At 52.7% G+C, this 11,696-nt stretch overlaps 2 protein-coding genes across 2 annotated transcripts; one reads left to right on the plus strand and one right to left on the minus strand.

Moving 5' to 3' along the window:
* Positions 1-869: 869 nt before the first annotated feature.
* Positions 870-6,126, minus strand: DMRTC2 (DMRT like family C2). Its single transcript, XM_058279492.2, has 9 exons — positions 5,941-6,126; positions 4,653-4,880; positions 4,411-4,568; positions 4,050-4,126; positions 3,609-3,783; positions 3,323-3,449; positions 2,556-2,616; positions 2,224-2,398; positions 870-1,418 (listed from the first exon to the last, which is right to left on the minus strand). Exons 2-9 carry the CDS (start codon positions 4,874-4,876, stop codon positions 1,306-1,308), a joined length of 1,110 nt encoding a protein of 369 aa, XP_058135475.1. The 5' UTR covers positions 4,877-4,880; positions 5,941-6,126; the 3' UTR covers positions 870-1,305.
* A 249-nt stretch (positions 6,127-6,375) lies between these two features.
* On the plus strand, positions 6,376-10,837 carry LYPD4 (LY6/PLAUR domain containing 4). Its single transcript, XM_058279493.1, has 5 exons — positions 6,376-7,306; positions 8,969-9,155; positions 9,351-9,494; positions 9,971-10,297; positions 10,568-10,837. The coding sequence occupies exons 2-5, from the start codon at positions 9,089-9,091 to the stop codon at positions 10,768-10,770; spliced, it is 741 nt and encodes a 246-aa protein (XP_058135476.1). The 5' UTR covers positions 6,376-7,306; positions 8,969-9,088; the 3' UTR covers positions 10,771-10,837.
* Positions 10,838-11,696: the final 859 nt, after the last annotated feature.

An 11,696-nucleotide genomic window follows, 5' to 3' on the forward strand; every position in this document is an offset into this window, starting at 1 on the left:
TCCGCCTACCACATGGGAGGTCCGTGGTTCAAACCGCAGGCCTCTTTGACCCATGTGGAGCTGGCCCACGTGCAGTGCTGATGCACGCAAGGAGTGCCGTGCCACGCAGGGGTGTCCCCCACGTAGGTGAGCCGCACATGCAAGGAGTGCACCCTGTATGGAGAGCCACCCAGTGCGAAAGAAAGTGCAGCCTGCCCAAGAATGGCACCGCACACACGGAGAGCTGACACAACAAAAAGAAACACAGATTCCTGGTGCTGCTGATCAGGAAAGAAGTGGTCACAGAAGAACACACAGCGAATGAACAGAGAGAGCAGACAACTGGGGCAGGGGGAGAAAGGGGAGAGAAAAAAGAACAAAACAAAACAAGCAACAAGCAAACAAAAGAAAAAAGCCAACACAGAGGACCCGATATGGTTCAAGGGTTTAGCCCTGGCTTTCACATACAAGGTCCTGGAATGAACCCCAGTACCTTAAAAAAAAAAAAAAAAATCTAGAACGCTTGGGCAACTCATTTTACCTCTTTAGGCTTCTTCCTTCCTGCAAATAATCATGCATAGCTTACAGTATACAGTAGTATTACTCATTTATCTGCCCTGCTTGGCCCACAGTTTTGGGCCCTCTGCACAGCTGGAAACTGTCTATGCCAGGCTCATAGCAGGACTTAATTATTGAATCAGTGAATCTCCCACCATCTTGCTCTACCCTTCTTTCTTATCTGGCCATAATAAGAATCCAAGTTTGTGTTTATTTGTGGTAGTTATTGAATAACTTATTTTCATTTTGAAAAGTGAACTGCACACATTTTTTTCTGTCAGTCAGGATAGACTGTCAGGCTGTGGTAACAAACAATCCCAAATTTCAGCGGCTTAAAACAACAAAAATTTATTTCTTGCTTACTCACACAAACCTAGACATAAAGTGAAAATGTGTTTCTGTTTTCACATGCATTGTGACAGATATGGGTGCACAAGTATGGAGAGGGTCATGTGTCAAATAAATACCCTGGGACAAGAACTCATGCCAAAACCTAGATACTGGTCACCTTAAATTGTATGACTCTCTTTATTGGGGATTTTCAAAGGTTCTGGGACCCAAGGAGCATAAGGCTAACCACCCTTAGCCAAAGCAGTGCCCCACACTATAAATGGAATGGAAAGCTAACAAAGCATCTGAAAGCTTATAAAAAGCTTGACGCTTGTACTACATTAAACTTCATGCATAAATCCGTACGTAAAATATCAAATTTGCAGTGTCTGCAGGCAATGGATTCCCTGCCCCAGCATGGTGTCTACCTCTGGGCTTCTAGCTCAGGAGGGAGATAGATCCCAGACGCCCAATATGCAGAGCCACCGAGGGGGCTGGGCTGGGTCGGAGAGAGGGGCCAACAGGCTGGAATCCTTTTCCTCCAGCAGGAGCTATAGGCAGGCAGGAAGGAGGCAGACCAGGTCATATTAATTTCCCCTCCCAGCAGCGCCTCTTCCTTACCCCACCAGATGAGGCCTCATCTTTGTTTACCTGGATTATTGCACATACCTCCTCCTCACTTGATTTTCCCACCTACAATTTGCAGCCTTCAATCCTTCCATCACAGCTTTCTTTTTCTAATGTTTAGAATCTCTGAATATGTCCCTTCCTAGTCAGAAACATTCCCTGGCTCCTGTGAATTCACAGCTGCTAGTCTAAATGCCTTCCCTCTCTGTCCCCACCAGGTGTTTCTCACTCCTCAAAGGTCCTCCAGTTCTCTCCAGGCTAATCACTACACCTTGTGCAGGCATCTAGGCTCCCCACCTAGAAGAAGCACCTTGGCAGCAGTTATCAGATCTCCTTCCAGGCCAGATCCTGGTCACCTCGTCAGTTCCATTCTAGACTTCAGCAGACAGTCTGGGTCCACAGAGAGAGCTTTGGGCTGGAGTCAGGAGACCAGGCTCTGCTGCTGTCTCACCTTTGGGCAAGTCCCTGCCTCTCTCAGAGCCTCACTTTTCTTTACATCAATGCACTGGACATTGGCTGTTGAGCACAAAACTTGACAAACTGTTGATCCACTGAACAATCCTCAACTGCAATTCCTTTGAACAACCCTCATCTGAGGAACCTGGGGGCCTGGGCCCAAGAAGGTTCAATCTGCTGACCCTCACCTTCTTGGTTAGTCCCTGCTGACTCCAGTGACCTCTACTTTCCAACTAGCCCTAACCCATCCTCTCCTTTCAGGGTACAGGTTACCTGGTGCGCCATAGGGGTGGAGCAGAGAGATCCAGGCAGAATTGGTGGGGACAGAAGGGGTCAGGCGAGGGGCCTGGGATGAATCTTTCAGCCCCATGAGGGCCTCAGCTGCTTCCCGCTGCAGCTGCCGCTCTGAGGGGGCAGATGTCCAGGCCAGACGAGACACTCCAGGGGCCTACAAAGGGAAGGGAGAAAAGCAGACTGGGAACCCCAACTTCTGCCCACCCTCCAAATTTTCCCTCAGGCCTTGGTTCTTTCCCAGACTCCTGCTTTTCCCTTTCCCCAGGCTCAGCTTCCTCCCAGGGTTCTGGATCCCACTTCTTTTCTAGGACCTGTGGCTGTAGCAGAAGAGGGTCTGGGGTGCCACAGGGCTGGAGGATCAGAGTTGAGCATCTAGAAACAGGAGAGAAGATACCATGGGGGTTAAACACATGGACACATGTGGACACAGAAAGAGGAGCAAGATTTTGTTATATTCTCATCTGGGAACCCAAGTGCCTGCTGGGTCGTTAGGCTTTGTGGCCTTGGGCAAGTCTGTTTCCTTGTCTTGGTCTGCTTTGTTTAGGCTTTGACCCTTTGTGAGGATTACAGGAACACACTGGTTTCAGTTTTACAAAACTGCCCAGAGCCTGGTTTTCCTCCTCACAGTTTCCCAGTCCCAGTGGACCTTCAAGGACCTGCTTGGCCCACCTTTAGGAAGCTTTCTCTAATGGCCTCTGGCTTCTCCCTTGGGCCTCTGCAGCCCTTACCAATATGGCCCCCCACCTCAGCAGGTCTGAATCTTATCTCAGGCCCCATCTTAGCAGTTTCAAGTGAATTTAACAGCCATAATTTGTTCAAAGCCAGGGGCCTGTGTTAGGTGTATTCCACACATTGTTACTAATTCTCTCGGCTGCACCTCTGAGAGATAAGTAGTAGTGTTCTCAATTTACTGGTAGAAAAATAGGTTCAGAGAAGTAAAGTTTCTTGTCCAAAGTCTCACAGCTAGGAAACAGCAGATGCTAGGAGAGCTCTGCCTTCTATTAGCCTAAGACCTTTTCTTCTTTGTCATCCAGCGCAGGCTAGGCACATGAATACACATCCTTCCCTCTCTACTCACGTATGGGGCAGGCCAGAGGGCCCTTGGTGCTCTCCAGAGAGAGGAGCTGTCAGTATCGAGCGAGGTCCTGGACAGGTTGGGAGGGGCCCAAGAGTGGGCAGCCGGAGGGAGGTGCCAGGGTCAAAGCCTAATAAAGGGAAGAGAATGCAGAGTTTATAGGGGTCAGAGGTGAAAGCTGCTGTACTCCCTTCCCCTACCCTGTGTCCTCTTCCTCTCCCCTCTCTGATACAGTGACACACTGGCACTCAAATACCTGTCGACCATGAATGTTTGATCACCATCTTACCAGGGAAGGGATGCAGAGGTTCTTGGCATAGCAAGCGGCACACCACTGGGGGTGGCATGGAGAAGCATGGAGGCAGCCAGTGCCCAGGGGCCCAAGGGCCTGGAGGCAGCGGAGTCCAGGGCAAAGGCAAAGCTTCTGGGGGACGGCTGAGCAGCAGAGGCCCGCGGGAGTTCTCCTGCAGGTTGGGGTCAGGTATAAAGCTGGGCAAGGGGAAGAGGAGTGGCCATGTTCTGGGAGGGGGTTAGAACCCCAAAACATTAGAGGTGAGAAGGCCTTAGAGTCCCACTCCCTCACTTTGCCCATAGAGGAGAAGTGATTTACCCAAGATTAAACGCGAGTCAGGGCTAGGACTAGAACCCAGGTGTTCAAGAAACATAGAAGGAGGGGCCTGGGCAGTGGCTAGGGTGGGAGTCCCTCCTACAGGGCCCAGCTGCTTCTTACCTTTCCAGGGGGTGTCAGTGCCAGTGGGACTGCAGCATGAGGGGTCTGAGGCTGGGTCGCTATGTTCTCCTTCCCAGCTGTGAGGGACCAGGGGGAACTCTGGTAAGCCCTTTCCCCTCACCCCCAATCTACCTTACCTCTAAACTGAGTTCTTACCTCTCCATGGCCCTTGGCTACCCCCAGACTTCACTCCATCCTCCTAAAACTTGATCATATTTTATAGTTGGGAGGCTGAAGCCCAGAGTTTAGAAAGACCTTGCCCAAGGTCACATACCACTTGGGTGAAAGGGGTGAGCCTCTTTTCTCTACTTATGCTTTTTACACCCACACCCCTGCCCTGCCCCTGGACAGAAATACTCACAGGGGACCCCTGGCCGAGTAGCTCCCTTCTTGAGCCGGCTGGGAGCTTTGGGAGGGGCTGCCCCTTTCCTCATCAGTCCCTGAGCCAGGTGCCTCTTTAGCTGCGCCTCTTGCTGCCTACGCAAGGCCACCTGGGCAGCCATGACCCTTCGGCGCTCCCTGAAAGAGGAAGTTGTGAGTCGAAAGTCAGCAGCCCTTAGAGAAGGCCCGTCCTTCTCCCCCATCCCCGGATCTCATACGCACAAGATGAGGACACACTTGTGACACTCGCAAGCCTGGAAGAGGCAGAGGCGCTTATGGCCCTTGAGGTGGGCAGTGACGCCGTGGTTGCGGCAGCGGGCGCAGGTTGGAGAGCGACTGACAGCTCTCCTGGGGATAAGCTCGGTGTCCTGGGGGGCTCTGGCCTCACCCCCTGTGGCAGAGTCTGAGGGGCAGTGGTGGACAGCAGGAATTTCACTGGGTTCCATGGATCTAGGAGCAGGAGGGGTGGGTCAGGATGGCCAGGTGGGCCTTCTCTTGACCAGCCCTGCCTGCCTCTGGGAGGCCCCACTCGAAGTGGTACTCCAGCCTGCCCGCCTCTGGACTTAGCTTTCACCCTCCCTCCTCCCCAGGCTTTCTCCCCTCTTCACCCCACTAACTTTCTTAGGTATCCTCTTTTTCAGGCACCATCTTCCCAAGAAATCCCTTGTCTCTTTCCTTTCTTGGGCACCCTTTCAGTCCAAAAATTATCCTCCTTGGCTCACCTTCCTGCTTTTCCATTAGTAAATCCCAGTTTCAGGCATCCTCATGCATTCTCACACTCCCTTCAACGATCCTTACCATTCCCTTTCCCCGAGCACCCTAGGCCACCCGCCGGTTATTCCATCCTCTTCAACAACCACCCTACCCTCCTGCACTTATGCAATTCCAACAGATAGCCTCACGTATGCCCTGCAATTTAAAAACCCCTCTGCACTCTTTCAACCTGATTCTGTGTTTGCACCCTTTTACTCCGAATATGCTCTTGCGGCCCCCGCACTTACATTATTTTCGTGGATCCCCCACCCCGCTTTCAGTAATCATTTTTACTCACACTTGCCTGCCTGCCTTATCCACCAAATATTTCCTGAGCCCCTCCCACGGGCCAGGCCCTGGTCCAGCCCCAAAGCACTCTCCCAGCGCTCATTCCTCGTTTGCACCCACTTGACACCCAGGCTTTCATGCAAACCCAGGCCATCGCTTGCAGGCATCGCCCAAGTTGCCCCTCAGGGCACCTCCTGTTCACGGAGTCAGTACTCGGCGCATTCACATTCACATTCAGCGTTCAGCAGCGGCCCCCCACCAAACGCGGGGCCCAGCCGCAGGCCCGAGGGCGGGGCGGGACCCGGGAAGCGTGCGGGGTGGGGAGGCGCGCGAGGAGCCCGAGTAGGACCCCACGGCGGGGGGGGGGGGGGGGGGGCAAGGGGTTGCCGGGGGCGGAGGCCCAGCGCAAGAGAGAGGGAGGAGAGGAGCCGTGGAGGGGCGGGGTCGTGCTCGCCAGCCCGCGGGTTACCACAGCCTCGAGCAGGGTCAGAATCAGCCAGGAGGAGGCCACCGAACTAGGCGAGGAAGTGGCGTGAGGAACCGACGCGCTCGCGCCTGTTTTCCCGCCCCCTTTTTCACGAGGACCAACGAGGTTCAAGCGTGGCCTTCCGCCGCGAGGCGAGCGGCCAATGAGCTTCGGGATCCAGCGCGGACGGCCCGTCCATTTCTCTCCGCGCCGACCAGGCCAGCCAATAGCGCGTCGAGTTGGGCCTCGCTGCCCCCTCTTCCTCAACCCGTGGCTTGCCTTCCCAGAATGTTCGTTCCCTTTTGGCGGTGGTGGCCAATGGGGCGTCGAGTAGCGATTCCAGGACCAAGGCCGGCCCTGCCCCCAGGAACGGCCCGCCCGGCCCCGCCCCGCCCCGTCCCGGGTGTTGACGCGGGCGACTGCGCACGCGCACAGCTTCATGCTCCTGGCCGTTCGTTGCGTGGTCGTACCTCCTGCCTTCTCGGTTTCGACTGCGATCTGGCGACTTTTTCTTCCTCTCACTTCTTTCCCGGTTCTCCAACTCCCGCTCTACCCTTCACCTCCTTCTGTGTGTCCCCCACCCTGTGATTTCCCGGGCCCCGCCCTCTCAGGCTGCGCCCTTGCACCCCGACTCGGTTCTGCTTCCCCTCCCCTCGGTTTGTCCTTTCACTCTCTCGGCCTGTTTGTCCTGCTGATCTTCCGACTCCCTCTCTCCGCGGGCCTCGTTCCCTTCCAGCCTGCTCTCTTCCCCCGCCCTCCGTGTGCACCCCCTCTGGAGTTCACCCGTTCTCGGGGCGCCTCTGTACCGGTCGCCTTCCCTGTGACTCTGGTAGACCTGGCCTCACGGTGCCCCGCCAGCGCGGGTGGGCTCCCTTTCGCTGGGCGTCCCGCCCTGCCGCCTGCTCGCTTTTCCACCCTCTGACATTCCCCCACCCCACTCCCTCCTCATTTTCCTTCCCCTCCGGATTGTGCTGCCTTGGCCTGTCCTCCCCTCTCCCCGCAGCAAGGCCCATCCTTTCGGGGTGCTCCTTCTCTGTATGGTTTCTCACCCCTGGGGGCTGCGTCCCTAAAATCGCTCCAGACTGAGGAGTTCAGTCTTTTCTGGTTGCGCCCCGGTTTGTGCACGGACCGTTGGGTCCTGCCCGTTTGTATCCCGGGCCGGTCGGTGCCCTCTTCTCTGTGCGACCCCTTGCCAACCTTCATTTCCCCATCCTGCGGCCCATCTTTCCTGCGGGTCTTTGCCTCATTGTTTGCCTCAGATTTCTCGGTGGCAGAGCCCGGGTGTCTGAGGCATTCTGGACAGAAAAGGGTGGCAGAGGCGACCTCGGGCTGGACCGCGCTGCCAGGGAGCAGTGCTAAAGTTTGAAAGGTGGTGTGAGGCAAATGGGGGCAGGGAGGACTTGAATGCCAGCTAAAGATGTTGAACTTGACCCTTTCGGGAGTGGGAATAGAGCCATGCGAACCAACCTTTATGGAGAGCCTAGCTTATGCTGGGCACTTTATATTGATAATCTCATTAATCTTCACAATGACCTTTTGAGATGTGTTATTAATCCGTTTTAGGAATGAGGAGGCAGGGGATCATCACATTGCACAGGATCACACAACCAGTAAATGGAGGAGTAAGGATTTCCACCGTGGTCCATCTTTGAGTGCAAAGCCCAAGACCTTTGTGTCTCCTACATTGTTTTAGTTTATTTCCTTTAATTTCTACCTTTCCCACTTCCGTTCCCTCCCCCTCACACAGACAATCTTTCTGAGGGGCTTAACATCTAGATTTTGAAATTTATAAATGTAAAGCTGTTAATGATACTTGTATTTTAAAAACATCTGACATCTTTTGCTTCCCTTTTTTAAAAATTCTGTTTTATTTGCAACTTCTTTTTCTTTGGATCAGCTTTGCCAGAAAACTATTTTATTAATCTTTTCAAAGAATAAGTATTTTTTTAAAATCATCTTTTGTTGCTGTTGTTTTCCATAGCATTGTTGTTTTTTTTTTTTTTTGCTATCTTTATTTCCATCCCTTTTTTGTTTTATTGGAGGGGGCTACCTTTTTTGCTCCTTGTACATCTTCTCAAGTTCATTCTTGAGAATTAACATGTTTATTTTGTAACCCTTAAATTTACTTCTTATTACTGCTTTAGTTGTATCTCAAATTTTGCCATGTAGTTTAAAAAAAACTTTAAAAATTTTTTTAAAGATTTATTTTGTCTCCCCTACCCCCATTGTCTGCTCTCTCTGTCCATGCCCTGTGTGTTCTTCTGTGCCTGCTCGTATTCTCAGGTGGCTCCAGGAACCAATCCTGGGAACTTCCAGAATGGGAGAGAGGCGATTACTCTCTTGCACCACCTCAGCTCCCCTGTTCTGCTATGAGTTCTTATCTTCTCTCCTCTGTGTCTCTTGTTGCATCGTCTTGCTATGCCAGCTCTCCATATCAGCCAGTATTCCTGCACAGGGAGGCTTTTCCTGCACGAGGCGGCATTACCACCTAGGGCGGTTCTCTGCTCAGGGCTGTATTCCCGCATGGACTGGCTCTCTATGTGGGCCAGCTTGCCACATGGGCCAGCTTGCCCTCACCAGGAGGCCCTGGGCATTGAACTCTGGATCTCGTATATGGTAGATGGGAGCCCAGTTGGTTGAGCCACATCTGTTTCCAAAACCTTTTAATTTTGATATAATTATTGACTCACAGGAAGTTGCAAAGATAGTGCATAGAAGCTCTTGAACCCTTCCTCCAGCTTCCCCATGGGAACATCTTATGTAACCATAGTATATAAGCAGGAAATTGTCATTGGTACATATCAGGATTTTAAGCATCCACTTGTGATTGGGATCCCATTGCCTCTGGCTAGAGAGCAGCGACCTGTTCCAGGGCCAGGACCTAAGCAGGGGAGTGAGACATTTGAGAAACTAATGTGGTGGGTGGGGGTTAGACTGCAAGGGGAGAAATGTAGAGTTGGGAAGGCCCGCATCCCTGAGGGTTCAGGGAGCCTGTGCTGCAGAAACTGACTTAACCGACTTTCTGTTCTAGGTACAGTGACCCAGAGGCAGGTGGAGAGAGAATCCAGGCACTCACGAGAACCAACCTTGGGAACTAGACTGAAATTGGCCCCAGACTGACCCCTAGCATCCAGGACCCAGAGACAGGACCATGGGACCCCCACATTTGAGCCCCATGCAGCTGCTCTGCCTCCTGGGGGCCATCTCCGTTCTGCCTTGTATGTCCTGTGGGGCTGGATGCTCCCAGGAGGTAGGGGGGGGCTTGGCTACCGGCCACTGGGGAAGGAGGGCTGGCTGTTTGGGTCCATCTGTGGAGGCTGAGCTTTGGGTTGCCAGTTCTGGGTAGATGAAAAATGTAGGGACTGAAAAGACAACATGAGGAGCAGATGACTGGAAGAGCATTCTCTCTTTAGGGGCCGGGGCTCTTTTGTGCTATGAAGCAACAGCCTCGTTCTTCAGAGCTGTTACTCTCCATAACTGGAAATGGCTTCTGATGAGAAGCATGGTGTGTAAGCTGACAGAGGGCTGTGAAGAGACACTGCTGTTCTTTGAGACAGGTGAAGTGAGGGTGGGCTGGCTACCTTTTCTTTTTTCCTCAGTATTCTGATGCCCCAGCTCCACTCCCGGTGACTCTGGACTTGAGTTTCAGACATTTACCCCATTAAAGCTTTGGGCATGGTGTCAGGACACTGGCAGGGGAAGGGCAGAACCAGCTGGTTGTGGTGTGGGCTGGGTAAGAGGGCAGAACAGAAATGGGCAGACCCGGGGAGGAGAGGGGCAATCTGGGGGAGAAGAAAAGGGTAGGGCACAAGGGTGGGAGGAAGAGAGGAGCTCCAAGGTGATGCCGGTGGGTCCCCAGCATTGAGCCCTGCAAGCTGCAGTGAGTGGCTATGGTGGGGGTGGGGGTGGGGAAGAGGCAATGTTGGTGACGGGGCAGGGTGGATTCAGGGAAGGGTAGGGTGGAGTGCAGGGGCACGGGTTCTGGGTGGGGCCAAAGGCGCTGATCAGAGTTCTCCAATCCTCTGCTCCTCAGGGCAAAGAAAGGGAGTTGTGGGTTTTAAAGGTTGCACCTCAGCCTTATCTTACCTACCGAAAACCACCTACCTCATTTCACCTCCTGGAGTCTCCATTGCCTCCTACAGCCGCGTGTGCCGCTCCTACCTCTGCAATAACCTCACCAACTTGGAACCTTTTGTGAAACTCCTGGCCAACACTCCTCATTCTATAGGACTTTCTTCCCATACTTGTCCAGACTGTTTGGGCGAGGTCACTAAGGATTGCCTCCCAAATTTTGTCACCACCGAAACTTGCCCCCTCAACGCCCTTAAGTGTTACAGTTCCACCTTACAGTTCCAGGCAGGTGAGAGGAGAGGAACTTGCTCAGACACCTGCTCTTTGCCGGGTGCTGTCTAGAGCTTTTACATCTCTGAGAGAGGCTGGGGGGATGTGGCGATGGGATTGTGGTTGCAGGGGACCAGGCACGTGGCAGCCTCAAGGAGGAAGGGGTAACATGCCTGTGCCTGGGTCTGGTGGGAGAGCAGGTTTCCTGATTTTGTGAGGGGCATCTGGAAAGAGGGCAGGGGATGTGAGTCTTGAGAATGACCCAGCCACCTTCTTCTTTTCCTTACAGGGTCTCTCAATACCACCATCCTTCTTATGGGCTGTGCTCCTGAACAGCAGAAGCTTTTATCAGAGTTTCGGACTATTGGGAGCATCAGAGTGACTGAAGTTCTCAGCACCTTAGAGAGGGCCGTGATGGTGGGTGCCGGGCCCTCCAGTCAGGGTCCTGCCTGGGGCTTTTTTTTAGGCTTCCTGGTGGCCTTCAGGGTCTGACCAACTGGACCGGACAAACACCTAGACTCCTTTGCGGTTAGCAAATAAACTCACAGAGCTGCCTTTATGATTTGTCCTGTGGTCTGTGAGAGTCAAGGAGGGCGGAAGGTGTTGAGGAGGAGTGTTTTAGTCTGCCAAAGGGCTGCCTGTGCAAAGTACCAGAAATGTGTTGACTGTAATAAAGGGTGTTTATTTGGGGTAAAAGCTTACAGTTCCAAGGCCATGAAAAGTCCAGACTGAGGCACCATCAGAGATGCTTTCTCACCAAAGTCAGTACTCTTGATCCTGGCCTGTTGACATGTGATGAAGCAAGATGGCCACCGAGCTCTGCCCAGGTTTCAGCTTTCGCCTCAGGGCTCCCCCTTTCCTCTAGAGCTGCTCTGTGGGCCCAGCTTCTTGGGACGTGGTGCTTATGTGATCCTCTCTCTTATCTCTCTCATGGATTCTGATAACCCAATTAACCCAAGGTGGTGAGGACATCAGAGATGTACAAAGGAAGTTGGAAGTCAAAGGAATGGTTGTCATAGTTTTCACAACCTGTTCCCAGTACCAGGGTTGGGATGTATTACATACAAAAGTTTATATGTAATCAAAATGTTGGTTACGGAGTGTAATTTAATGGATTCTGTTTTGGGGTTCTCCAGAGAAACAACTCTCAGTACACACACACACACACACACACACACACACACACACACACACACACACACATATAGAGAGAGAGAGGGAGAGATGACTCATGCAGCATGGGGATTGGCAAGTCTGAATTCCATAGGGCAGGTCACAAGTTGGCAGGATCAAACATGGCGGGCTTCTTTTTTCCTGTGTCTTTCTGAGTAAGCTTCTGTGTTTCCATTTATATCAGACCCAGCAAGGGAGTGGAGACTCAATCTGAGTCATGCCTCACTGACACAGTCCAATCAAAA

The sequence above is a fragment of the Dasypus novemcinctus genome, chromosome 18 (genome assembly GCF_030445035.2).
Source record: "Dasypus novemcinctus isolate mDasNov1 chromosome 18, mDasNov1.1.hap2, whole genome shotgun sequence".
In the NCBI taxonomy this organism is placed as follows: domain Eukaryota; kingdom Metazoa; phylum Chordata; class Mammalia; order Cingulata; family Dasypodidae; genus Dasypus; species Dasypus novemcinctus.

What these genes read in the sequence shown, in the direction of transcription:
- DMRTC2 (XM_058279492.2), bottom strand. Translation starts at nt 4,876, where the DNA reads ATGGAACCCAGTGAAATTCCTGCTGTCCACCACTGCCCCTCAGACTCT. An exon ending in CACTGACACCCCCTGGAAAG is followed by an intron (nt 3,784 to 4,049) that starts GTAAGAAGCAGC and finishes CCCAACCTGCAG; the next exon opens with GAGAACTCCCGCGGGCCTCT. An exon ending in CCCTCTGGCCTGCCCCATAC is followed by an intron (nt 2,617 to 3,322) that starts GTGAGTAGAGAG and finishes TCCTGTTTCTAG; the next exon opens with ATGCTCAACTCTGATCCTCC.
- LYPD4 (XM_058279493.1), top strand. Translation starts at nt 9,089, where the DNA reads ATGGGACCCCCACATTTGAGCCCCATGCAGCTGCTCTGCCTCCTGGGG. An exon ending in GGCCATCTCCGTTCTGCCTT is followed by an intron (nt 9,156 to 9,350) that starts GTATGTCCTGTG and finishes TTCTCTCTTTAG; the next exon opens with GGGCCGGGGCTCTTTTGTGC. An exon ending in CACCTTACAGTTCCAGGCAG is followed by an intron (nt 10,298 to 10,567) that starts GTGAGAGGAGAG and finishes TTTTCCTTACAG; the next exon opens with GGTCTCTCAATACCACCATC.